General features: G+C 37.2%; 1 protein-coding gene across 1 annotated transcript; it reads right to left on the bottom strand.

Moving 5' to 3' along the window:
- Positions 1-450: 450 nt before the first annotated feature.
- LOC139735093 (L-rhamnose-binding lectin CSL3-like) lies at positions 451-25,097 on the bottom strand. The gene is made up of 3 exons (XM_071645865.1): positions 24,695-25,097; positions 1,431-1,991; positions 451-464 (listed from the first exon to the last, which is right to left on the bottom strand). The coding sequence occupies exons 1-3, from the start codon at positions 25,095-25,097 to the stop codon at positions 451-453; spliced, it is 978 nt and encodes a 325-aa protein (XP_071501966.1).
- Between the last annotated feature and the right edge of the window lie 1,070 nt (positions 25,098-26,167).

Here is a 26,167-nt window from a genome sequence, read left to right as displayed (position 1 = left end):
TTAGAAAATTTAGATTTTAAATGCTTCCATTTCTTTGTTTCAAGTAATTTCACCTTTCCTTGAAAAATATGTTTTGTACTTCGCATTCCACTGAGATCATTCGAAAAGGCCTGCAAAAGCGATAATTATAGCAAACTAAAATGGATATTCACAATATTTTTGGATATTCAAAGCGATGTCATAATCATCCATGCAGCTGAAATTGTTTCTATTGAAATTCAGTATTGTCTAGCTGTCTGTTCATGAAGGTGAAAAAAAAATCAAATCTGAATGAGAATATCCAATGAATATGAAATAATATCAGTCAAAGGACAGGTATTTTGTTTTTCCGCCAGGATGCCAGTAGAGGTGGTCATTACACTGAGAAAAGTGTTCAGGTGCCGAGGTCGTTCATCCGTAAATCCGGTCTAATAGCCAATCATGGTTCAGCCACATCATCCTCCCTCACGACTACCCACGGACGCCTGAAAAACATAAGCGGTGAAGACATGAACACGTACACCAATGTGAGTCAATCCTAGGTAAAGTCCTTCTATGTTTACAATTTCCTAACATTGGATGGAATGTAATGTTCGTGTTTAATGTCGCAACGATACAAGAGTAGACAGTCTATCATTTCTTCTTCTAATTAGGGAGCAAAGAAATCATACTATTAAGATTTGGCACTCTTTCATTTTAATCACTGACAGGATTTTGATTGTGTGGGTATGCATGTGTGTGTGTGTGTGTGTGTGTGTGTGTGTGTGGGCGCGTGTGTGTGTGTGGGTGTGTCGTTATGTGTATGAGAGAGAATGCTGTGACAGACACTTATTCATACCTCTCCAAAGATTGTAAAATTGTTGGTCGCTTATAGAAATAAATCTTATTAACAAGGATGCACTATAGTAACATGCTTTGAAGTCCTTCTCCCTCCTCTTTCTCTCTCTCTCTCTCTCTCTATCTCTCTTTTTGTCATATCCAGATTTTCTCTCTAAAAAAATGCGATTGAACCAAATGAACTAGTGAAATTATACTAATTTCATGTATGATTTTTGTCGCAGTTTGTGTCTTTTCTTTATGCTATCGATGCTGTTTTTGAAGTTACTATTTTTGTTTTTTAAGAGTAAAAATTTTCATGCTTGTAAATGACAGTTTTTTTTCTCCTTCTCGGGTCCTTTCTTTAAGCTTATTGACCTCATGTCGGAAAAGATTGGTGCCACTGTCATACAGTTGGTGGTTGGTTATTGAATGAATAGATACGATAAAGAAAAAAAATGTGAAAAGTGCCATGATTGAAAGAAGTATCTACTTCGTTTTCAATGTCATCTTTAAATTTGAGGTATTTGGGATAGTGTTCATCCCATGTGGTCATGCTGGTATATGTGTTTATCAGGGCTATGAGATTTGATTGTCTGCTTCAGTTCATGAATACATTGTCTCTTGATACTTACACTCAGCTAAAACTGTCAAGTACTTGGAAATGCCAGGACATGGGTTGCCAAGTACTCCGACTGAAGCGGGCAGCGAGCAAGACTTCTTCCCGTTACATTTAGCCTTTACTATAGCACCAGACTGTTGTGAAGATCGGCAGGGAGCGATCCGCAATGACGTCTTGGTGCGACACACTGACGGACTCTGGCGTCCGAAAGCTGCATACCCTACCATTAGCTTCCGTCCTCGTGGGCAGCGAAGGATGAACATTCTATTTTGACAGACGTATTTTCTCTGCATGATAACGGAAGGCACGCAGGTGTACGTGACGCTAAGGTACTTCGATGTTCCAATGCAAGGGTCACCGAACACCCTGTTGGAAGCCGGGACGATACAGCGCGATTTACCGTTGCAACCAATGGACGTTGTGGACATCGCTCTCCTGCTGCGGCAGTCGGTTCTGTCTGTGGACCGGCCCCCACAGACACTCGCTGACAATCTACCGTAGTTGGCGGTTAAAACCTTGATTCGCAATGAGCCACAGTTGATATCGAGATTCCTATTTTCACACGCGGTGCCAGCTGCAATGAAGTAACAACAACGTAGATATACATATACATACATATTATACCGTATATACTAGGTGTTACCAAAAACATTTCCCACTTTTAATCCTTAATAGTTCAAAAACTATACGTCAGATAACACTTACAGCTACTTACATAGATATGAGCAACAGCTGAATAGTGTACAATTTTGGGGAGGCAATTTTGCAATGACAGCATAATTCAGTTTCATCAAATTAAACATTAATTTTTCAGTTAGGTTTCAGATTTTGCTCTATTTTCAACCCTTTGTACAAAACTTTAACTTTGCACAGAATTCAATTGGTGTGTATGGGAGTGTGTAGTTGACACACAGACAATGGTCCTGAACAATGGCCAGGATTGGAATGGTCCATTATTTATTCATGACAAATTCCACTATCACAGCTATTCTTTATTCATTCTGAAATGTGGTGCATGCAAGCACATGGAAACATGTGCTTATTTTTTTTTCATAGAGATTGTGCATACATTTCACCCTTTGCCATGAATTCAGACTAGCAGTGCCCGGAGCAATCCACCATGAATAACTGATAAATCATTCATGTGCCATGGAGCAAAGCTCTGAACAGGTGGCATCCATGTCCATTGTTCAGGGTCATTGTTAGCACACACTCACATACACATCATTTGTTCCTGTGTCAAATTCAGGTTTTGTACAGAAGGTTAAAATTTGACCAAAATCTGGAACCTACGTTTAAATTAATCATGGATTTTATGAAACTGATATAGGTTTTCATATTCAAATCACCTCCAACTAAATGGTACACTATTCAGCTATTACTCATAATACATCAATGACAGTTTTATCTGATATAGTTTTCAAAATATTAAGCATCAAAAGTGGGAAATGTTTTTTTGTAACACCTAGTATAATAATAGGTGTGACGGAGGAATGACTGCTCGCAGACGTTGCAGTATGTTCACTAATAGTCTTTAATTCTCCCGAGCTTTCGACCGAATTACCGGTCTTTTTCAAGGGCTTGGTACGTAGACACAAAAGCAGAAAAGCAACCAATTTGCATACATTTGAACAGAATAAGGCTTTTTTATTTTGCCTTGTTATTGCCTTATTCTATAAGTTGATTCAGTTTCAATGCACGACAGTATCATTCTCATTCAACGTCTTGTCAACAGAATTTGCATTCGGTTGTACAAAATACAAAAAAAAATAAACGGAAGGACTTTAATGTGGTTTGTCTTAGTGGCATTTAGTCCATGGGCCAGGCCAGATATTGGTACCATCTGAGGTGGCAAAACCTTTTTGGTGTCATTTTGTTTGTCGGGCATAGATATGCTTATCAAGCTATGATAGCATTTCCAAATGAGTAGCTTAGTCATAGTAAATGAATTTTTAACCAATTTGGTCTCGTTGTTATATCCGTTATACTTCTGAATCGAAACTAACCGCCATACAAAGAAGAGCACTGTCTTCTGTAGGGCTCACACCCATAAATATTTCCCCATAGGGATGTGTGTTAAAAATCAAATTTCAAAAAAATTCTGTAAAATAGCTGGGAGAAATGAGGTGTTTCAGCTTCACTTACCTGGATAAGTTAGATATACCCTTTCATCCATCAAATTCTCAGGGTGGATAATTCAGTTCAAATTCTGTCCAGGGGTCCGCAAAGCCAGACTACGAGTTCTTGTCACTCAAAAAATCACCATTTTCCGTACACGTACCCAATGAAATATAGTCCCCTCAAATTCCACCAGAAAAGCTTTCATCTTCCAACCAAAATGCAATTTATAGAGGAATTCATACTCAATATATACAGCTATTCAGTTTTTTGCCAAACTACATCATTGATTTTTAATCAATTTTTTTCTTAATTTATTTTGGTATCTTTGGTACGAATTTGTGAAGGGGTCTGGGACATTCCATTGTATTTACGGGTGTGGGCCCTATAGTGGAGGTCATATTTCTCATTTGACTTTTAAACATCATAAATGTGTTTTTGATGATATTTGCACCTACATCATATGGGAAATTACACATTCAAGGCTTATAAGATGTAGTGTTGATCAGTTCTTCATAAGATGAATACCTAGATGCAAGCAGTAATCTTTGATTATTGGGGTGTCATCATCACACTATTGCCTACAAAATACTTGAAAAGACTTTGTTTTGTCAAACAGACTAACATTATGAATTTTGACCTGTTTCAGTGGTAGCCAAACAAAGAAATACATTAAAATAACACAGTCATTCAAAGTTGTGTGATACTGATGACTGCTATGTACAAAGATCTATCTATACCACAACAACATGATAAGAAAACAAATTGTAGCCAAACAGAGTTTGGGGGGGGGGGGTAGAGGAGAAAGGTGGGGGGGGGGGGGGTAGGAAGGGGAACGGGGGAGGGAGGAAGAGATCTGACACAATAGATCAACATAAACCAGCAGAGTTTGTATGGGGTGAATACTTCCCATAGACTTGTGTGCATTGCATGCATCCTCTATAGGGCTCACACCCATAAATATTTCCCCATAGGGATGTGTGTTAAAAATCAAATTTCCAAAAAATTCTGTAAAATAGCTGGGAGAAATGAGATGTTTCAGCTTCACTTACCTGGCTAAGTTAGATATATCCTTTCATCCATCAAATTCTCAGGGTGGATAATTCAGTTCAAATTCTGTCCAGGGGTCCGCAAAGCCAGACTACGAGTTCTTGTCACTCAAAAAATCACCCATTTTCCGTACACGTACCCAATGAAATATAGTCCCCTCAAATTCCACCAGAAAAGCTTTCATCTTTCAACCAAAATGCAATTTATAGAGGAATTCATACTCAATATCTACAGCTATTCAGTTTTTTGCCAAACTACATCATTGTTTTTTAATCAATTTTTTTCTTAATTTATTTTGGTATCTTTGGTACGAATTTATGAAGGGGTCTGGGACATTCCATTGTATTTACGGGTGTGAGCCCTGTATGTTCCATAGAGCTGTAAAATGCAGCTCTATGGTATGTTCACAGGTGTTCTGCTGTAAACGCGGTGCGCTTAGTCTTTATTCAAGGCAGCGAAGGGAATATCCAAAGGTTATGATGTCCACAGCGCTTAGTCTTTATTCTAGACGGCGAAGGGAATATCCAAAGCGTATGATACAGTGTATATCCTTTTATCTAAAAACAACAACAACAACAAAAGCAATTCCTAGTGAATCTTACCGTATTTTTCAATCATTTATCATTTTCCGGTGAAAACGCTACGGTGAAAACGCTGATACCACGCCAATGTCGCTTTATTTCCCTCCAACAATATAAGATAATGCAAAAACAATGTACCGGTACACTACGATACATTATAATGAATGATGTTGTAAATGAACAGAGTGATTTTTGTTTAAAACTGATGTATTTGTTGATAGGGTAGTATAAAAACAGTATAGATAATCCCTTTTATGAGGAACTTTAGATACGATAACGGTACATTGGTCTAGATAAAGAACTAAGCGCACCGCGTGACAGCTGTGGACATCATAACCCTTTGGATATTCCCTTCGCTGCCTTGAATAAAGACTAAGCGCATCGCGTTTACAACAGAACACCTGTGGACATACAGAAGGCAGTGCTCTTCTTTGTATAGCGGTTTAGTTTCGATTCAGAAGTATGGGGATATAAATACGAGACCAAATTGGTTAAAAATTCATTTATTATGACTAAGCTACTCATTTGGAAATGCTATCATAGCTTGATAAACATATCTATGCCCGACAAACAAAATGACACCAAAAAGGTTGTGCCACCTCAGATGGTACCAACAACCCATTTTTCGGGTCTTGGCCCATGGACTAATTGTTCAATTTCCTGGCACTGGATATTCACAGCTGTACCGCTCTCTCTCTCTCTCTCTCTCTCTCTCTCTCTCTTATGGAATACATGTATAGTTCAAGGAACAGTGTTTTGATATGGTTTTTTATTGACAGTAATAATGCACAAAGCAGCACGAAGAAATAGATATCAAGTTCCCTGAGAAAGACTTCAAAGTTCGTAAAATTCTGTGTAGGTCAGAATGCTTAAAACCATACAACCATTCGTCCATTTGCCGTCCGAAGAAATGGTTGTCTACTACATCACACCATGGAAGCGGTTTTAAACCCAACAACCATTAATTCATGCTGCAGGAGTGAATGGCTTCCTAGTTAATCGCATCCTGAATGGTGAAAACCCAACAGCCGTTCCCTCACTAATGCATGTGTGTATATGTCTGTCGAGTTTATTGCATTCTGGTGTGATAAAATCCTACACCCTTCCCACACCCATGCATGTATATCTGTCGATTTCTTCGCTTCCTGATTGGCTAAAACCCCGTTCCTACACTCATGAATTTGTGAATGTCTGTCGAGTTTTTCGCGTCCTGATTGGCTAAAACCCGACAGGCGTTCCGTAATGTATGTAAGGACGTACAGTTGTTTGATTAATGGCACTTCGGCCCGTATGAGAGACAACCATACAGGAATTCTAGGGCTGCACAGCTGTATAGTTGCATAGTTGCACAGTTGCACAGCTGTACGTTTTTTGGGGTTTTTTTGCGTTCTTATCGGTTAAAACCTGACATCCATTCCATGGCTGTATAGTTGCATGGTTGTACTAATTTTGATTCATCTAGCTCGCGATACAGCAGAAGCATGTAAGTCAGAAATAAACTTGGGCGTTAATGACACTGGATATGATTCATCACCATAAGAATAGCAACATGCAGCATTAATTTTACTTACACCTTGTTGCTTGGCATGTGATTTCCCGGCACATGCCGATAAGGAGGCAGACCAACAGTACGTTTCCCCGCATTCTCGTGTTATTTCTGGAGAAAGAAAACAAAAGGGGACGATGGCCATTAAAAACAAAACAAACACAAACACACACAAAACACAACAAAGAAAAACAGAATCGGACTCATTGCCATAAATGGTGCTTGTCCCTTCCCCAATTGGACGGATTTTATCTAAGGACGAAAACCTTTCGGAAAATAAATTTTGCTTGTGCTTTTTCATCTCTATTTCTCTTGTTTGTATATATATATATATATATATATATATATATATATACATATTTTACAAACACAAAGTATAATATGTGCATTGCTTGGGAAGGAATGGGGATGTGCAGCCTATCAGCCCCCACCCGTGTTCCGAAGTCTCTGTATATCGTGTAAGATTGATCCAGAGGCGAGGGTAATCATGGCATCTACATGGCGTGTAGAATCACATTTTGTTTACCTATGCTTTATATGTTTCATATGATAATCAGCAGATACGTAATGTTGATGAGATTAATGACAATAAAAATAAATACACACTGAGAGCAAGTCACCCTCTCTCCTATCTCATTTTGTTGACGAAAGATTAATTATCATAACGAAGACATTTCGGGGCCAGTGTACCATGCAGAGTTCTCTCATTTTTATCACAGCTAGTGCATTTAAGCTAATTAGTCGCTACCGATTAATTTTAATACTTAACAACTCGTTATCTTATTCTAAACATTTTGTTATGTTTGTATTGACCGCCCTGCATGAACAGGGGTCGCCGTTTGTATAAGTTTCATAATGAGAACAATAACATTACAATTTTCTTTTCATTTAAGACCATAATACCTTTTATTGTTATCGTTTAAGGTTATAATGCAAGACAGAATGAATTTGTAAGAAAGAACATATCTGAATCCGTTTTATTTCATGTCAAATGGACAGAGAAAGCGAAGAATGTATGTACAGAATAATGGGCAACAGGAGCTTCTAACTAAAATTTTGATAGGTAGTTGGTACACATTTCAGTATTCCCTTACAACATTCATGTGAAGTTGAATTTGCAAAATACAAACCAACAAACTATGATTTTGACATGACGTGGCATTTTACATAAACTACAAGACGTCAATGTAAAATACACATTCAAAAAAGAAACCGGAGTTTCAAATTCATTTCTTGACTTACTGTTCACTAAAAATTTTTGAACGTGCATCAAGTTTCGTATTTGTCAGGCAAACGATTTAATTTTATTGCATTGAGTTCATACTGGCTGCGAAAACGGGAAGCATGATGAGTCTCGTACTCGTTCCGGAAGTTTAACAAATTGGTAGAAAATGTAAAGCTTTGCGTAATCATCATTGATATCAAGTTTAGAACAAGGAGACAGGAAGACCAGGAAAAAAAAAGAGAGTTCTTTGATCTGTTTGCCAAACAAAGAAGGAGACAACTTCAAGGTACCAGGCATTGTCAATACAAATTGCTCACTTCTCCATGTTTTCTATCACTCGCGGGAAATTTTGTCTTGAGCTTTGCCTACATAATTATTAGTACCTGTTGCAGGATACAACCACTCAACACCATGAACGCTAAATACTTAGCAAAGAAAGCCAACATGATCTTGGGATATTATAATAATTTTATGGATTATCAAATCTTGACTCTTCATTAATGTTACCAGTCATAATGTTTAGGATTTCGCTATGCCGGCGACCAGTTGGCAGATATTTTGGTTGGTGGACAGAACAACGCTGAAACGTTAACGAAGTTTGACATCATTTTACTCTTCTGTATATTGCCTGTTATGTAGATCCCTGTACGTTGGGTGACGACCATCCATGCAAAGTTGGACGTGGCAACGCACTGCTGAAGCGCTGCTAGTAAATCCATGGCTTTTCTATTTTAATACAGGGTGCTCAGACTTTGAATATATAGCGATCCCTGACAGGCTGCAGCAGGATTTCCTCATACAGTGTTTCACATTACCCTTGGTTTTGTTTTGCACAACCATAAGGACGATGAAAAATTATGTAAAATATAGTATTCTCGGAATTCTTACTGTGGCTCTCAGCGGATTCTGGTACTGCATTTGTCCTGCTTTACGCGAATGGGTAATAGTGAATTCCCGCATTGATGTGTTTTATCGCAATTTGAAATGACTTCAAGCAATATTCAAGTTCGGGAAGTTTTAGACGAAACTTTTAAAATGAAAATGGTAAAAACCCTCTCAATCTCAACAAGAAAATCAAAAAATTATAATATTTCATACATGGGGAACAACCAAGTTTAGTCTGTCACAGATTGGAACATTCCTATCCTGACTCAAAGCATTCGCTCGATGAAATAAACAGACATCTTTACTTAAGAACATTAAGAATGATCGTGCACTCACCTATTGGTCGGAAGATCTCACTTGGATTCAGGTCAACAGAGAGAAGTGTGAAAAATCCAAAGGAGTTGCAGTACTTATAGGCAATGTGCTGAAGGTTGCACGTTACCTTAAATTCACGAAGAAATATAGAGCAGAGCAAGCAAATAGCAAAGAGCCTTGGAATACAGAAGTAAAAGAAAATCAAAGAAAGCAATGATGCCAAAGCAAGAGAAAACAAGAATAACATAATAACCTTACTTATCCTTCAATAATGCATTAGCATATAAACCATAAGCTGATAAGGTGAGTGAACTTTTTAGGCTAATGCCAGTCGAAGGTGCTCATAAACAATTATTTAATCCAGTGGATTGGATAACAAAAGAGAAAGCAAGAATTAAATGATAATCTTATCTGTCTTTCAATAATGAATTGGCACAATAACCATAAGTTGAAAATGTAAATGAATCTTTTAAGCAATATAATGTTAATCGAAGGTACTGATAAACAATTATTTTATTTAATTTCTTTTTAGTAATAATAGAGTGGAGCAAGTAAATAAAAAAGCCACCTGGGAATACAAAAAAAAAAAGAGAAATCCATTGTGATAGCATGATGACCTTATTTGTCTTTCGATAATACATTTTCAGTTTATTCAGAAACCGATAAGGTGAGTGGACCAATATGGAATCAAATCATCTCATAATACATTATATGAACACACACACACACACACACACACACACATATACATATATAATATATATATATATATATATGTATTGTATATATATATATATATATATATATATATATATAGGATATAAACAAAAAGAGGGAAGAAAAAGAAAGTAAACACTATTTCCAGTGCGTATTTTTCATAGAAAATTTTGGTAAAATTTCGTCTTGTTATATACAGTATCACGGGTTATTTCATTGGCTATCAACCCGGTAGGTTAAGAAGAAAAAATATCTTATGCATGAGTGAACATATTTAGTTTTGTCCTTGAAGACATAAAAGTAAAAATTGCAGAAATTTAGATTTTTTCATTCATTTGCCAGTGCCCTTAAAGGTAAAAATGATTAAGAAAAAAAAATTGAAAACAAAATAAGTCATTAAACAAAAGCAAAAAAAGTTTGCTTTTATCTCTTTATATCCCCAAACAAGTACAAGGTGGGAAACTAAAGGTGATATATGAATTTTTCTTTCAACTCGAACTTCAAATGACCTAGGCAGTAAACTGCAAAGGTGATAAAATGGATAGAATTCTTATGAAATTCTTTTGATTTAGGAATACAAGGGTTATCGAGACAAATGTAAAAAATCAGATATCATTTTTAATGATTTGATTCTGAATAACATTCCAATTTCTACCATTTTTATTAATGTTGCTCTTTCGCTAATATCATTTGAATTTGGATTTAACTGAAGATTTTCCATTTTCCTCTATTTTGTTTTGCCTTTCTCTATGTTTGAAGGCTACAAAGACAGGGATCGTATGTTGATTTTTGCAAATTTATTTGTGTTTCTTGTTATGTGAAATTTGTCTTTTGTTCTCATTACTTGATAGAAGAGCATAAGTATGCGAAAGAAAAAACAAACAAACTTGTGCTTTGAAAGAGAAAAACGAATGTGTTCACCGATGCGTTAAGTTTCCCTTTATTATTGACCTAACGGGTTGAAAGCCTAAACGTTATTTACAAGTTGCGGAAGAAACAAAAAAAAAACAGCGTTTCAAAAGAGTTCTAAAATGTGAGTTAGGGATAGAGACGTCCAATGTCAAGAAGACAATCTGTATAATCAATGTTAAGTATTGTTATATACACAAAATGTGAACAATTTGTATAATAAAATTGTTTCTAGAATAAGCCGTCTATATAGTTATGACTTGTTGAGAAAAATGGCCGAGTATTCAAATCGAAGATCAATACGTTATCTCAAAATCAAGTGCAACACTAGAGAAGCAGGCGAACATGTCATCGCTGAGAACACGCGAGCAAAATTTTGTTTTTTGTTTGTTTGTCTGTTTGTTTGGAGTTTTTTTTTTTTCATTTTGAATTCCACCTCCTTTACAGTTCCCTTCCGTGCCACGGCTGATCTGCCGCTTCCAAAGTTTGTAGATTGAACACTGTAAGGTTATCCCATAACCACCCGACATGAATAATTATTACAGAAACACCAGGTTCAACAAGACATAAACGTCTTCTTTCAACCACATGCTCGACGGTATTGAAAAAAAACACACACCCAAATACGTAACGATCTAGATATTTTACATCAAACACCCAGACGGTGGTAGACGAGTGGTGAGCACTTGTTATTATCTACAATGTATATTTATTTGTTTAGTTTTTGCTGTTAAGTGTGATAAATAACTCAATTCATGATGATCCTTTTCATTCAGATACAAACCCATTAAAGGTTGTTGTTTTTACTGTATTACTGCTGCACGCTTCCATATTATTATTTACGAAACAGCAGAGCGAAGCAAGCAAATGAAAAACATGATAACCTTATCTATCCTTCAATAATGCAGGAGCATATCATTGAGAAGCTGATAAGGTGTGTGAACATGGAGACTACACTGTTAGAACGCTGTGTAAAATTTCGTTGTTTAAAATATTGTTGTTTAAAATTCTAAACAATGTTGTTTAAATATAGAAAATTGGAGCTTGATTGCCTTAAACAGCGGTTGTTTAAAAACAATTCGGAATGATTGTCCAAACAATTAAACAACGGTTGTTTAGAAATTGATGGGCAAAAGTCATGTGATAGTCATGAACCAATCAGCGGGCCTGCATGTATCCTTCGTCGCAATCGATCGCCGCCGGGCGGCCACCGCGCCTCACACACATACGTACATCACACGTTTATGTACAATGTACGTATAGCTATACAGTAGCGCGGCTATTCATCATGATGGACGGCGGTGACGATGACTGCAATGCAGCTATATGGAGTCACGAACATTCTCAGCAAATGGGGTCTAGCTATAGAAGAACTTTGCCAGTCATTCCAAGGTATTTATTTATTTAACTGATAGTTACATCGCTTCATGCCCATCTGTAATTTGCATGATGTATGAAGCTAGTCACGGCTCACGCTTTGGGTTCTTGGCCGGGCTGCGCTACGTCTCGCCTTCATGCATGTAACGTAATAGATCTAACAAACTGTTAATGTTAACGTTTAACGAATAAGTTAGGTCGTCTGTACCGGTACGTACATTATGTTTTTCAACCAACTCGTGCTTGTATAAACACTTGCATAATTCAATCCTTACATACATTTTCAAAACTTCACATAAAATACGAATTTCTTTTACAAAAACTAATCATCTAAATCAGCGTACGGAATATTCCCATTGTTGACACAGTACAGTAGCCTATTCGTTGTACAGTATTCTAAGTTAGTAACAGGCACCGTATCACATCATGCACAAGTATAGGCGCAGTGTCCGAGTTCGATGATGTAGAAATCTAACAAGTTAGTTGGGCATAGGGTCTATAACGTGACGGATAGGGCCTAGCTAGGTAATGCTAGGGCCTAGTCAAGGGCTAGGGCCTATATTTTAGACTGCTAGTGCTAGTGCTAACTAAGTTCAATTACGCAATGACCTGTCTCGATCATTTCCTACCTCATAATTTAGAACTTTTATATGCCATGGTCGGCTGTATGATAGCCCTACTACATCAACCACCCTCTTGTAATAAACCGACCGTGTATTAATTGGCGCACTGAACGCATACAGAGTAGTACTATAGTACGCACTTCACTGCACGCAAAGCACATAAAAATGGATTGGCTTTGACTGTTGATGAGGATGGTGTGGGAAAACGCGAAAATTCACCGTTCATTAACAAAGTTAATGGTTTTAATCAAGGACAAAATTTCGAATGAATATTTTCACCGAATCGTAATGTAATGTCTATGGAAGTTTCTAAAAAGCTTCGTACAACACGGTGTTCAATACAAGTCGGTTTGCGTGCATTGTCAATGCAAAAACAGCGGTCGATCTCAAGGAGCGTTTAACCGCGGGGAGCTGAACAAGGCCACGCAAGTTCGATGGCGATATTTTTGCACTGAAACTTCGAATCGAAAAGGGAACAAAGGCATTTGATAGCCTAGCTCTGGATTTTCTCAATCACGTAGGTCAAGTTTTTTGCATGAATTTCAGTGTTCAATATTCTTATCAAGCAAATAAACATTAGGCGGTCGATGAGTAGTAGGTCCATGCAACCGTACAACCAAAATCTACTGTAAACATTACGAACCCCCTAAAATCCAATAGTAAAGTGCAAGTTCTGCTACTTTTGCTGGAGCAATTCATTCTTTACTGAGCATCATTGCCATCAATGATGCTCGATGAATTAAGGTCTACGTAAGCTTCCAGTAGAAAAAAAGGCCTAGAACCCCTATAGAAAATGAAGTTAAAGACAGAAAACAGATTGTGGTGTTTTTAACGCACAATATAGTCTATGCACCACATGTAAACTTAATGCCTGTAGTAATAATATACATGTACCACCTTAGTAGAGTTCTATTTGTTTCGTGTAGGTAGGTGGTTTGGAACCAATTTTTGGCACTTTTGTCACTTTTGAATAAGTTTCTATGCAAAGATTAGGAGCTTTCTTCTCAGTCTGTCAAGATTTCCATGCCAAACGAAGCACATTGTGCAAATTCACACAAACTTGTGAGAAAAATGTTTATAGAATGAACATTTTTGCAGAAGCTAATGATCATGCATAATTCACTCCATCATTTATGTTTTTGTTATTACTTGAGTATTATATTTTTTTCCATTTGGTTTATAGCATTCTTTGTGGGCCACCCTTAATATGATTACAAATGCAATCTTGTTCCCTAATTTGTACAGATCAAGCAAGACTTCAGCCAGGAGATCATGGCTGAAGACAGGATGTTTGCAGCATGGCCATGTATGCTGACAAAGTACTCTAGTATGGGGAATCAAGATGTCCATCGTAGCAAACGCTGCTTATTCGTCACATTCAGCCAGGAGATCATGGCTGAAGACAGGATGTTTGCAGCATGACCATGTATGCTGACAAAGTACTCTAGTATGGGGAATCAAGATGTTCATCGTAGCAAACGCTGCTTATTCGTCACACGGGTGACACCGATGCCCTAGTGATTTCCCAAGGTACATTTTAAATAGTATTGCTCTGTGTAGAGATTTTAATCTGCAGCCCAAGTACCACCCTTTCCTTTTTTGCATTTGAGTTGAGGTGAATTTATTAACAACATTAACAAAATACTTACAGTATGTACATGACTATAAAAAAAAATTGTTAGACCAAGAAATTCATTCAATGCTTGTTAATTAATTTCTAAGACTTTCGCAAAAACCTGCAAAAACTGAAGTGGATCTGTAATTTCAAAGCCAATATCAAAGAGATCATCCGGGCTCTTGATGACTCTGCTTTGTCCATCATTCAACTTGCATGTCATGTTCCCGTATTTGGTTTTGTTGCCGATTCGACATCATGAGCTTCCTTGGCATTTATCATGCACTGATCGAGTGACATATTGCATGCCTTTAGATCTTCATTGATGTACACACTTTTCATGTTCTCTTTTCCTTTCAGACTAGAATGCCCAGAATACAGTTTGTTCCTTTTGTTTGCAATAAAGTGGACTTTGATCTGCCTGCTCTTTCCTTCTTGCCTTTTCCCCAAGATGATGACAAGATCATGAAGATGAGATGTCCTCTTTCCAAATGTCTAAGCCAACTTCCTTGGCAACATTTGACTCGCCCTCAGTAAGCTCTTCCTCTGTCTCCTCAGCCCCCTCTGGCAGGCCAGTCAGGCAGAGATTGTCCCTCCTTAGCTCACGTTGGACCTCGTCCTGCTGGAACTGAATCCTCAAGAGATGACATGTGGATTCAGAACATCTTTAATTGTGCTCATACAAGCTTCTTTCGCTCCTTGTATCACATGCGGTAGTGCAGCTTTAATGACTGTAACTACAGCTTGGACAATTATTTGGGAGAGGCTGTCTCCTGCCCCTCTCTCACATTATAGCACCTCACGGCCACACAGTTCATGTACACTGAAACTTCTGGACGGTTTGTCCTTGCCTCCTTCATCTACCATTCCCCTTTTCTTCTCCACTACCTGATCAACTCACATGATAATCAAGCTTTTGTCATTATAGGATAACATTAACAGAGAAGTCTTTTATGAACTATTAAAGTTTTTGCATTCTTTTTCCTACTACTTGGAATAAAAATCACTGGACCTTGAACATCCCTTGCTCTTGCTAATCTAATTAAGATATATGCATATTAACTGATCTTGCTTTATGCAATGCCAGAATATGACATGAACCTCCTGCAAAAGCCCAAATGTCATTCATATTGCAATAGTCTTTGTTAAGCACTTAACAGTAGTGCAAGATTATTCTTATTAAGGCACTGGCTGTCAACACCATTCAACTTTCTTTCATCCAAGTTCATGGTAACTCTGATTGCTGCTTTGTAGAATAGCATGATGATTATTACAGCATTATAATTCTAATGCTTGGCCTTACAAGTTTGGCTCTACTCATCCACAATTACTTGCCCGTCTTGGTAGTAAATGCCGTTGCCAGAATCAGTCCCTCATTCAAAATGTGTAGTATTTTCTACAATACCCTCCAAACAACTTTAAAACAGCCCCCCCCCCCCACACACACAGTAATCCTGGTTGCAATCAAGTACAATATAAGTACATAAGCTAGCATCTGAATATGAGCTGATACTTGTCAGCATTTCTCTTTATCAGCCTTGATTGTGTTAATATTTTTAAAGGGTATATTCGTACGTATCATTCAAAATACTCCCCCTGTGTCATACATTTTGCTCCACAGAGGAAAAAGAGACGCTTGCATTCAGCATGCTGCTGCTAGTTTGCCGAGGCTGGACTGCGAGGGTGTGGGGCAAGTGCTCCTTTCAGGAGTCAGAGTTATTCTACGACTTTCAACCTGTAAGTACCTAACTGTTCGGAGGCTAATCTTCTAAAACAAGTGATGTGTTGCCCTCTTATCAAAATGATGAGATGGACTTTGACATTGCAATACAAAATATAGAAATCATCAAGCTGTGGTCCATAGTTACAGAAATTCCCAGTTTATGCTGTTTCATTTGTTAGTTTAGTCCATGGATTCTACATATTTATGCAAATTTACTATGTTGCTAATGTATGCTGTGAATCACAATAATTTTTTTTAATGAAAAAAAAATCTTATATTACATAGTCAACATACATATTTACTTTATTTTGTGCCTGACTGCTCAATCACACACTTGTCCAATATCAATATGTCCTTTTCATTTTGATAAAAGGGGGAAAAAATTCGCATGAAATGCAAAATTGGTCCCAAATGTCGCCAATAAGGAATATTCCATTCATTAATAAATATTGCACTTGACTTATGGTATCATTATATTCAGCAAGATGCTGGAAATATATCACATACCACTCATATACATCCAATGTGATACAGGGTGTCTCCCCCCCCCCCCCCCATACCAAAAAGAAAAAAGACCTTGCATACTCCTTAATGTTCCTACAATGTAAGTGGACAAAATTGATATACTACTAGTATTGGAAAGAGTAACTTACCCAAAATAATGAAATGCAATTCAGAAGTAGTTTTTGTTTGATAATACTTTTTGCCTGGGCTTGCCAGCAATAAAATTAATTGCCTTTCAGAAGTTCCCATAGGCCACACAGTTGAAAATTCATTCAGCCAGGTCATGGTTAGCCCTTGCAAGAATAGAAAATGTAATACATGGATGTTATATACTACATAAAATACCCAATTTAGGGTATATGTTTGCAAATGAAATGTTGCAGAATTTGGCCAGGCACTTTATTATGAAATCTACCTTGAACACTGGAGAGGTGTGGGAAATATATCTGTTCTGATGGACTTCATTATACCAATGCCTCAACCCAACACTTCTGCGTAGATTATTTCAAGATTTTATCGAGATAATATGCATGTTTCTTTTCCACTTCCATTTAATTTTACAAGAGGGCACAGACCTGGCTTTCTACATTGGACAAATTGACAGGAAGCAGAGACCACAGCCCTTCATCTTGCTGATGGGAGGATCCTGGAAGAAGCCACTGCAAACCTTTGTCATTAGGAAGTTTTCGCTACACGACGCGAAGACCGAGAATACGAGGAAGCGATCACTTGTGACAGTCCCCGTACTTTGACTCCCGTCCCCATATCTATGCAGTTTCGCTTTCCTGTACAAGACGGAGGTGTGGGGACAAGATCACTGATTGGTTGGCTGACTGGCTGGCTCACTCCTGCCCAGCATTGGGACCGAACGCTATTTTGGCCAAGTACCGTACTCGTTTTCCCCCGGACGGGACCTCCCTCAGATTTGATCATGTGCAGAAGCAAATTTCGCACACGACACGCTCAACTCCCGGCCGCGTTGTGCTTGCGAAAACTCCCTATTGTAGAGAGACAGGGATTCTTGTTTCCAACTTTGACAAAGGCTGTGGACTGTGCATTCAAAGTGCATTATGTCCTAGATGTAGAGTACCAGGCTCAATGTTTTGCTGCCTGGCAGTTCTTGGAGACAGTTGTGTACAAAATGCCTGGTAAAGTGACGTCCAATTCTGTGAGAGAGATCAGGACATACCTGAACTCTTCAAATCAGGAAGATTAGATGCGTAGAATGAGATTTTCATGGTCATCAGAAGTTTAATTGACAAAGTTGACTTTTAGGTCATTCGTCAAAGCAAAGGTTTGGTATCTATGTTTTATTTGTTTATAACTCAATAAGTAATGGATACATGTCACATGGAAAGATCAAAGGTCATGAGAAGATTGTTCTATTAGTGGGTAATGTTGGCCCTTGAAAACTTGTGATAAAGATGGGCTAGAAATGAATTAAAAAGGGTATTTTGCATAGTAGTGACTTAATGAAATATTGGGCAAGATCTTCACAGGTTTATACTGAAGCATGACAGTCAATTTTCAGAAATATAGCAATTGTGAAATTTAAACCTCATATCTGTTGAGCATAATGGAGGTGACACTCTGTACTGAATGTGGCCTTCATAAAATTCAAGATGAACTGCATTTCGTAGAATGTATATTTCCATTATGAATTTATTTCATTGTATATAGAGTAATCTTCATTACTGCCATCTCTATCACAGGAGTGACAGAGATGATCTTTGCTGGACAGATGTGCTGTACTTGGCACATCCCAGTTATGAAAAAAACAACTGTATGTGTTGGTAGCAGGTATGACTTCTCAAATTACACCAGTAAACAGGAGTAAATTTCATTATAATTACAATGTACTGTATATGTTATTTGGTCTGTTCAGATATGCTGAATATGGGTATGGAGTAGAATTTTCACAAGAGATAAAACATTTCTTAGTGTGAATGGTTTCTCCATCTGCAGTATATTTACAGTCATCATTGTACTGTCAAGGAAATATAATCTAATAACCCCTGACTTACTATTGCAGATGTTCCCCAAAAGCATTGCAACTGAAATGATTCAAAATGTTGTTACATCAAATTGAACATTGTTAAAAATGATCTAGATAATAGAGAAGCTGTGTAGTGCAATACCTTCAGTAATATTTTCTTAGTGGGGCAACAAAGTACAGTATTGGGACAGAAAAGCAAATCCTTAGAGGGTCATTCCCTTATGCTTCGCTTATGAGATTTCCAAGTGCATGTAATAGTGACAAACACTTCAAGAACAAAGTCAGTGGTTCTAAGAAAATCAGATAATTATTCCAGGAAATAAGACTCATTCAAGATTTATCTTGTCTTGTCAGGGTATGATCACTATAAAACTGGATAATGTGTCTGTAAGGTGTGCATTGGACTGTAAAAGCATTCTGAAAAATTACATTCTCTGTGTACTGTTCATTCAGTTAGCCCTTTTGGACCGATCTGAGGGCAACTGATGGTCCCCATGCACCCACACAATATGAGAAATGAAGCAACAAAATATTCAATGTGGCACAGGTATAGATAATCTCAAGCTGAACACATCCGTGTTATGCATAATAATTAATTCTTTAATTATTGCATGTTTCAAATTCAATTTGCCATTGCAGTTTAGTTGAAATATTGTGAAATGTGATTTTTACGGCATTAAGCGCCCCATTTGTATGTAAGTGGAATCAAAATGTACATTTGACAATACACTAATCTTTAGATGAGTCGAGGTCAATTCAGCTGGGAAATCACTTAACTCAAGCATAACAAAAGCTTGTGATTTTTCCTCTGCAGTCAAACTGCATATTTTTACTAAATCCGCGCAAGTCGACACATTTTTCTCGGTTCTCGAGAACTTCGACTTATCAAAGGTTAACTGTATAAGAAGAATTGTTACTCTGTATATATTCTGAAAATGGATGAGACAATTCTTGATTGGCTCAATTTGTTATTTGTAATAAGTTTGCACATCGATGGACATATTGACCAATTGAAGGTTTTCTAATGATACGATGTCAGCAATATAGACAGTGAAAATGTGCTGAAATATATAATTGGCCAAAAAAATAAACATTTGTGTTATTGTGCTTATATACAAGTGAGTTGTACAGTAACATGGGATTAAGAACTGTTTAAATTCTAAACATGAATATTTAATATTTGCTTTAAACAACCCAGTTGTATAAAATTACTTTTAAACAACCCGGTTGTATAAAATGACTTTTAAACAACAGTTGTTTAGAGTTTTAAACAACTTTTTTTAAACAACTCAGTTGTATAAAATTACATTTAAACAACAGTTGTTTAGACTTTTAAACAACTTTTTTTAAACAACCCAGTTGTACAAAATGACTTTTAAACAACAGTTGTTTAAATTTTTAAACAACTTTTTTAAACAACCCAGTTGTTTAAATTTCTTTTAAACAACAGTTGTTTAGAATTTTTAAACAACAAAGGGTTAAAAGTTTAAACAACTACGTGTTGTTTAATTTTTAAACAACAGTTGAGCGATTCACCGGTTAACTTGTGGTTGTTTAAAATTTTAAACAACCTTGTTGATTTTTTTCTAACAGTGTAATGCCCATCGAAGGTACTCAGAACCAATTTAACCGTATGGTTGAGAAATAGAGACAGACCAAGGAAAAAACACACACACACAAAAAAAAAAACCTTGGGATACCAAAGAAGAAAAAAAAACATTACTTAACTTAATTTAAAACATTAACCAAAACATAACATAACTATATAAACTTATTTGTCTTTTAAGCGTGCATTCGCATATTGTTCAGAAGCTGATAAGCTGAGGAACCTTGAAGCTATAATGGCCATCGAACCTGCTCATAAACAATTTAATCGTAGAGTTGAGACAAACATATACATAAATATGCGTGTTTGTGTGTGTATACACGGTTGTGTATAGATATACACAATACCTCTTGTTCACGCTTAGACACAGCGTGTCCTAGAAAAAAAAAAGAAACCGAGGTTCATTTCAAAATTTTGTGATCTTAATCATAAATTTGCTTCATGAGATGTACATGAATGGAAAGATGGCTTTCTTTTCATTCATTCGATGCCTGACTGAGTTAAGACACTAGAATTTAGTGCTATCAAAGTCCTTTGCGTGAGTTTTTCAAGCCCTTCGGCAATCTTTTGTGAAAAATGGAAATCATGGCCTTAATATCTCTTGATTTTCCTTTCATACAATTTCCCATGCGTAAAACAAAATGATCTACGCCTGCTCGAGAACACTCATAATTATAAAGATAGATAGTAAATAAGGAGCCGTTTACCTTTTCCGACTTGGCAGATAACAATGGCCTTAATGCTTCCATGAATTTAGACAGACATGAGAAGAGGGGAACCCTCATTGGGTAATATCATACCAGTTTTTCATTACAACACAGGTCTTTGTCACTAAAAGAAGGTCATTACATTTTCGCATTAACAGCTGTTGTCTGCTATTTTGTCTTCTGTCATGTCTGTTTGTTAGTCTTGACCATTCCGTTTTGCCTTGTCTAGTATTGTCCATTTCGCTTTGTCCCGTATAGCCTTTTCTTCAGTAGTTGCTTTATTGTCTAGTCTTCTTTCATGTTTGTTCGCGTCTACGAAAGTAAGTGTATTTATCTGTGAATATAAATTTCAGTGGGCTTCCAGACTTCTTCCTCTTCTTTTTTTTTTCGTACTTACGATGCTTCAATTAATCTTTCCATCGATGTTCTTTTCCAGAGAGGCCCAAATTGTACAAGCTCTGTCTTTTTAGTGGGTCTCTCCATTTTCGCACTTTAAGCAAGGTTATACATGTACTTTATTTCGACCACGTCTGTTTCTTTTTTACTACAATGTATAGTTATTATGATGTCCTCAATTATTGTACAGTCTACTCAATGTTCTGTTTACCTTATTCTCTGTTTTCAAAGGAAGCGAAACATATATGTTTTGTCAAGAAATGGAATGAACTTTGAATAGAATTGAATTGAATTGAAAATGAACCGGACTCACAAGTGTTATTTCATACCCAGATTAAGAAACCTCAGGAACAAACAAAAAAACTGTAACCGTTTCAAGAAGGAGATGAAAGAGATGGAGACTGATAAATCGTAGAATAAAAAGAATCATGAGAAAAAGAAGAAGCAGTAGAAAAGCAGCACTTGGAGGGTTTTTTTTCAAAGTAAGAAAATAAGAGAAAAATAGAGGGTTTTTACATTTAATAGTGAGGGAATTACACCCATTACCCTCTAGGTCTCAAGTGAGACACATGCGTGACATTCGGGCATCCTGCTTTTGTCATGGTGTGTGTGTATGTACCTGTGAGTATTCCATGTGTTTTTTACTTTATTTGTTTTGTTTTGCTTTGCTCTATTTCATTTTCAAACTTTTTTTCGGTTTTTCCTGACGCCTTAAGTTTTTTTCTTACCCACACATATTAAACCCGGACTTCGTAATGTTACAATCCATTGTAAAATGAGTGAAGTGTTCATGCGAATGACGATGTGGGATTCCGTGGTTCATGATTATTACCCTTTCTCACACATCTCGCCGTTTATCAACCGACACATGCAATCCATTATCTGATGTTGTTTTTTTTATCTTAGTGGACCTGCACTGTTCTTTTCACATTTGATATTCAAATTAAGTGATGAATTGCAATGAGAAAGGGACGGTATTATCGATGTTTGTGTTTTCGCCTATGTATAAAGTATGAATGATATAAAGTCCGAGAGAGATAAAGATGGAGATTGTTCACGTTGTTGTTTTCAGATAGATATCTAATATTGTTTTCAAAGCACTTGACAACCATTGGTATATGACATTCTTTTGAAAATGTAACTGACTTTTGATTTTACAGGATGACAAGTAACCATCAGTTCAAAAAAAAAAGTTGGATTATTTCGAATGAAACTATAGTGATAAAAGTGGTCATCCTGAAAACCTTCCAGCAGCTGAAAATATTTCCTATAGGAGTACGCCTAGACATAGTCAAACACACACACACATACACACAGACACACAAGAATACATCGGTCTATGTACAAATGTATAAGTACACCCTCAGCTTGGACTTAAAAAATAATGATAATAACAACGCTCTCACAGCACGTGGAATAAGAGCACTCACGCACAGGTATTGAAATGCCAACTTTATTTTATTGTTTATTCTTGTTTACCTTTTTAACGGAAGAAAATGTTATGAGATAACAAAGACTATCTTTCAATTACCAGAAGGTGAGAGTGACAGTAAAGAGGTATAAAAGGCTTGAGAAATTATAGTGCGCCATATTTTATTTTCTGGCGAGGATGGGATATGCAGAATTTCGCGTGCAACAATTACGAGGCTTGACACGATAGTAATTATAACGGTAATGGTACTAAAAACATGGAGAACAGGTTGTAATACACGTGAATAAGTGATAAGAATGTCAATAATGACAAATACTGATAATGTTTATATCATTAAACATAAATCACTACAGTAACCAACGTTATACAGGAGCACTGCATCCATTTAAATACCATTTATGGACTGATTATATATCATGAATGTATGGAATATGGAATATTGATTACTTCTAGTAAAGAATGTTTTTCCAAACTAAATTCGCCCGTCAGTGCATCATGAATGGATATACTGCTGTGAAGCATTGCTTTGTGTTAGAAAAGTATAGATTTTAAATGGTTCCATTTCTTTGTTTCAAGTAATTTCACCTTTCCTTGAAAAATATGTTTTGTACTTCGCATTCCACTGAGATCATTCGAAAAGGCCTGCAAAAGCGATAATTATAGCAAACTAAAGTGGATATTCACAATATTTTTGGATATTCAAAGCGATGTCATAATCATCCATGCAGCTGAAATTGTTTCTATTGAAATTCAGTATTGTCTAGTTGTCTGTTCATGAAGGTGAAAAAAAATTAAATCTGAATGAGAATATCCAATGAATATGAAATAATATCAGTCAAAGGACAGGTATTTTGTTTTTCCGCCAGGATGCCAGTAGAGGTGGTCATTACACTGAGAAAAGTGTTCAGGTGCCGAGGTCGTTCATCCGTAAATCCGGTCTAATAGCCAATCATGGTTCAGCCACATCATCCTCCCTCACGACTACCCACGGACGCCTGAAAAACATAAGCGGTGAAGACATGAACACGTTCACCAATGTGAGTCAATCCTAGGTAAATTCCTTCTATGTTTACAATTTCCTAACATTGGATGGAATGTAATGTTCGTGTTTAATGTCGCAACGATACAAGAGTAGACAGTCTATCATTTCTTCCTCTAATTAGGGAGCAAAGAAATCATACTATTAAGATTTGGCACTCTATCATTTTAATCACTGACAGGATTTTGATTGTGTGGGTATGCATGTGTGTGTGTGTCTGTGTGTGTGTGTGGGCGTGTGTGTGTGTGTGGGTGTGTCGTTATGTGTATGAGAGAGAATGCTGTGACAGACACTTATTCATACCTCTCCAAAGATTGTAAAATTGTTGGTCGCTTATAGAAATAAATCTTATTAACAAGGATGCACTATAGTAACATGCTTTGAAGTCCTTCTCCCTCCTCTTTCTCTCTCTCTCTCTCTCTCTATCTCTCTTTTTGTCATATCTAGATTTTCTCTCTAAAAAAATGCGATAGAACCAAATGAACTAGTGAAATTATACTAATTTCATGTATGATTTTTGTCGCAGTTTGTGTCTTTTCTTTATGCTATTGATGCTGTTTTTGAAGTTACTATTTTTGTTTTTAAAGAGTAAAAACTTTCATGCTTGTAAATGACAGTTTTTTTCCCCTTCTCACGTCCTTTCTTTAAGCTTATTGACCTCATGTTGGAAAAGATTGGTGCCACTGTCACACTGTTGGTGATTGGTTATTGAATAAATAGATACGATAAAGAAAAAAAATGTGAAAAGTGCCATGATTGAAAAAAGTATCTACTTCGTTTTCAATGTCATCTTTAAATTTGAGGTATTTGGGATAGTGTTCATCCCATGTGGTCATGCTGGTATGTGTTTATCGGGGCTATGAGATATGATTGTCTGCTTCAGTTCATGAATGCACTGTCTCTTGATACTTACACTCAGCTATAACTGTCAGGTACTTGGAAATGTTAGGACATGGGTCGCCAAGTACTGCAACTGAAGCGGGCAGCGAGCAAGACGTCTTCCCGTTACATTTAGCCTTTACTATAGCACCAGACTGTTGTGAAGATCGGCAGCGAACGATCGGCAATGACGTTTTGGTACACACTGACGTACTCTGGCGTCCGAAAGCTGCATACCCTACCATTAGCTTCCGTCCTGGTGGGCAGCTAAGTCTGAGCATGCTATCCTGACAGACGTATTTTCTCTGCATGATAACGGAAGGCAGGCAGGTGTACGTGACGCCAAGGTACTTCCTTGTTCCCCTGCAAGGGTCACCGAACACCCTGTTGTAAGCCGGGACGATACAGCGCGTTTTACCGTTGCAAGCAACGGACATTGTGGACCACGCTCTGCATGCTGCGGCAGTCGGTTCTGTCCGTGGACCGGCCCCCACAGACACTCGCTGACAATCTACCGTAGTTGGCGGTTGAAACCTTGATTCGCAATGAGCCACAGCTGATAACGAGTTTCCTATTTTGACACGCGGTGCCAGCTGCAATGAAGTAACAACAACAGTATATACATATACATACATATTATACCGTATATACAAGGTGTTACCAAAAACATTTCCCACTTTTAATCCTTAATAGTTCAAAAACTATACATCAGATAACACTTACATTGATATGAGCAACAGCTGAATAGTGTTTATTTTATTTTTAGTGCTTATTTTTTTCATTGAGATTGGGCATGTATTTCACCCTTTGCCATGAATTCAGATCAGCAGTGCCCGGAGCAATCACTCTAGGGGCCGGTGCGTTTATCAACTCCTTTTCTCGGCAGAAACAGGTTTTCCAAACAGCTTTCAAGGAATTTCTACGAGTTGATAAACGCAAAGCTGTTTTGAAAGCCCTTTCGGAAAGCCTTTTCGAAAGGGTGCGTTTATCAACTCTTCTTTTCTCGGCAGAAACAGGTTTTCCAAACAGCTTTCAAGGAATTTTTACGAGTTGATAAACGCAAAGCTGTTTTGAAAGCCTTTTCGAAAGCCGCAAATTTGTGGCTTTCCAAACAGGTTTCCTAAACAGGTTTTTAGAAACCTGTTTGTAAAAGCTTTTCGAAGTTGATAAACGCAAAGCTGTTTTGAAACGGCTTTGTTTAGGTCGCCCTACTACGGTTACGCAACCATGCGTTTCCGGTTTCTGAAAAGACGCGCGCAACGTAAAGTGCACACACGTACGTGTACACACGTGTATACATACAGCTATGCGTAATGCACGCACATGCTAGGAACAGGGAGGTGTACCTCTCACCAAAGAGGCTTGAGAAATGGAGTAACAACAGTCTCATTCCATTTGATCCCACGTTTTATGCCGCCACTCAGAAATATTTGAAGTATGTGCTAAACTGGAGCTGCCTCACAGAGGAAGACAATTGATTCATGTGGCCATAGGCGTTTTAACATCA

The sequence above is a fragment of the Diadema antillarum genome, unplaced genomic scaffold, assembly GCF_040938485.1.
Source record: "Diadema antillarum isolate AM-2024a unplaced genomic scaffold, OU_Dant_1.0 seq00000563_RagTag, whole genome shotgun sequence".
Taxonomy (NCBI): Eukaryota; Metazoa; Echinodermata; class Echinoidea; order Diadematoida; family Diadematidae; genus Diadema; species Diadema antillarum.
This window is presented reverse-complemented; position numbering and strand designations above follow the sequence as displayed.

Coding starts and splice junctions, on each gene's coding strand:
- LOC139735093 (XM_071645865.1), bottom strand. CDS start 25,097: ATGTCCGTTGCTTGCAACGGTAAAACGCGCTGTATCGTCCCGGCTTAC. Junction 1,992..24,694: donor CCTGACAGTTATAGCTGAGT/GTAAGTATCAAG, acceptor ACTTCATTGCAG/CTGGCACCGCGTGTGAAAAT.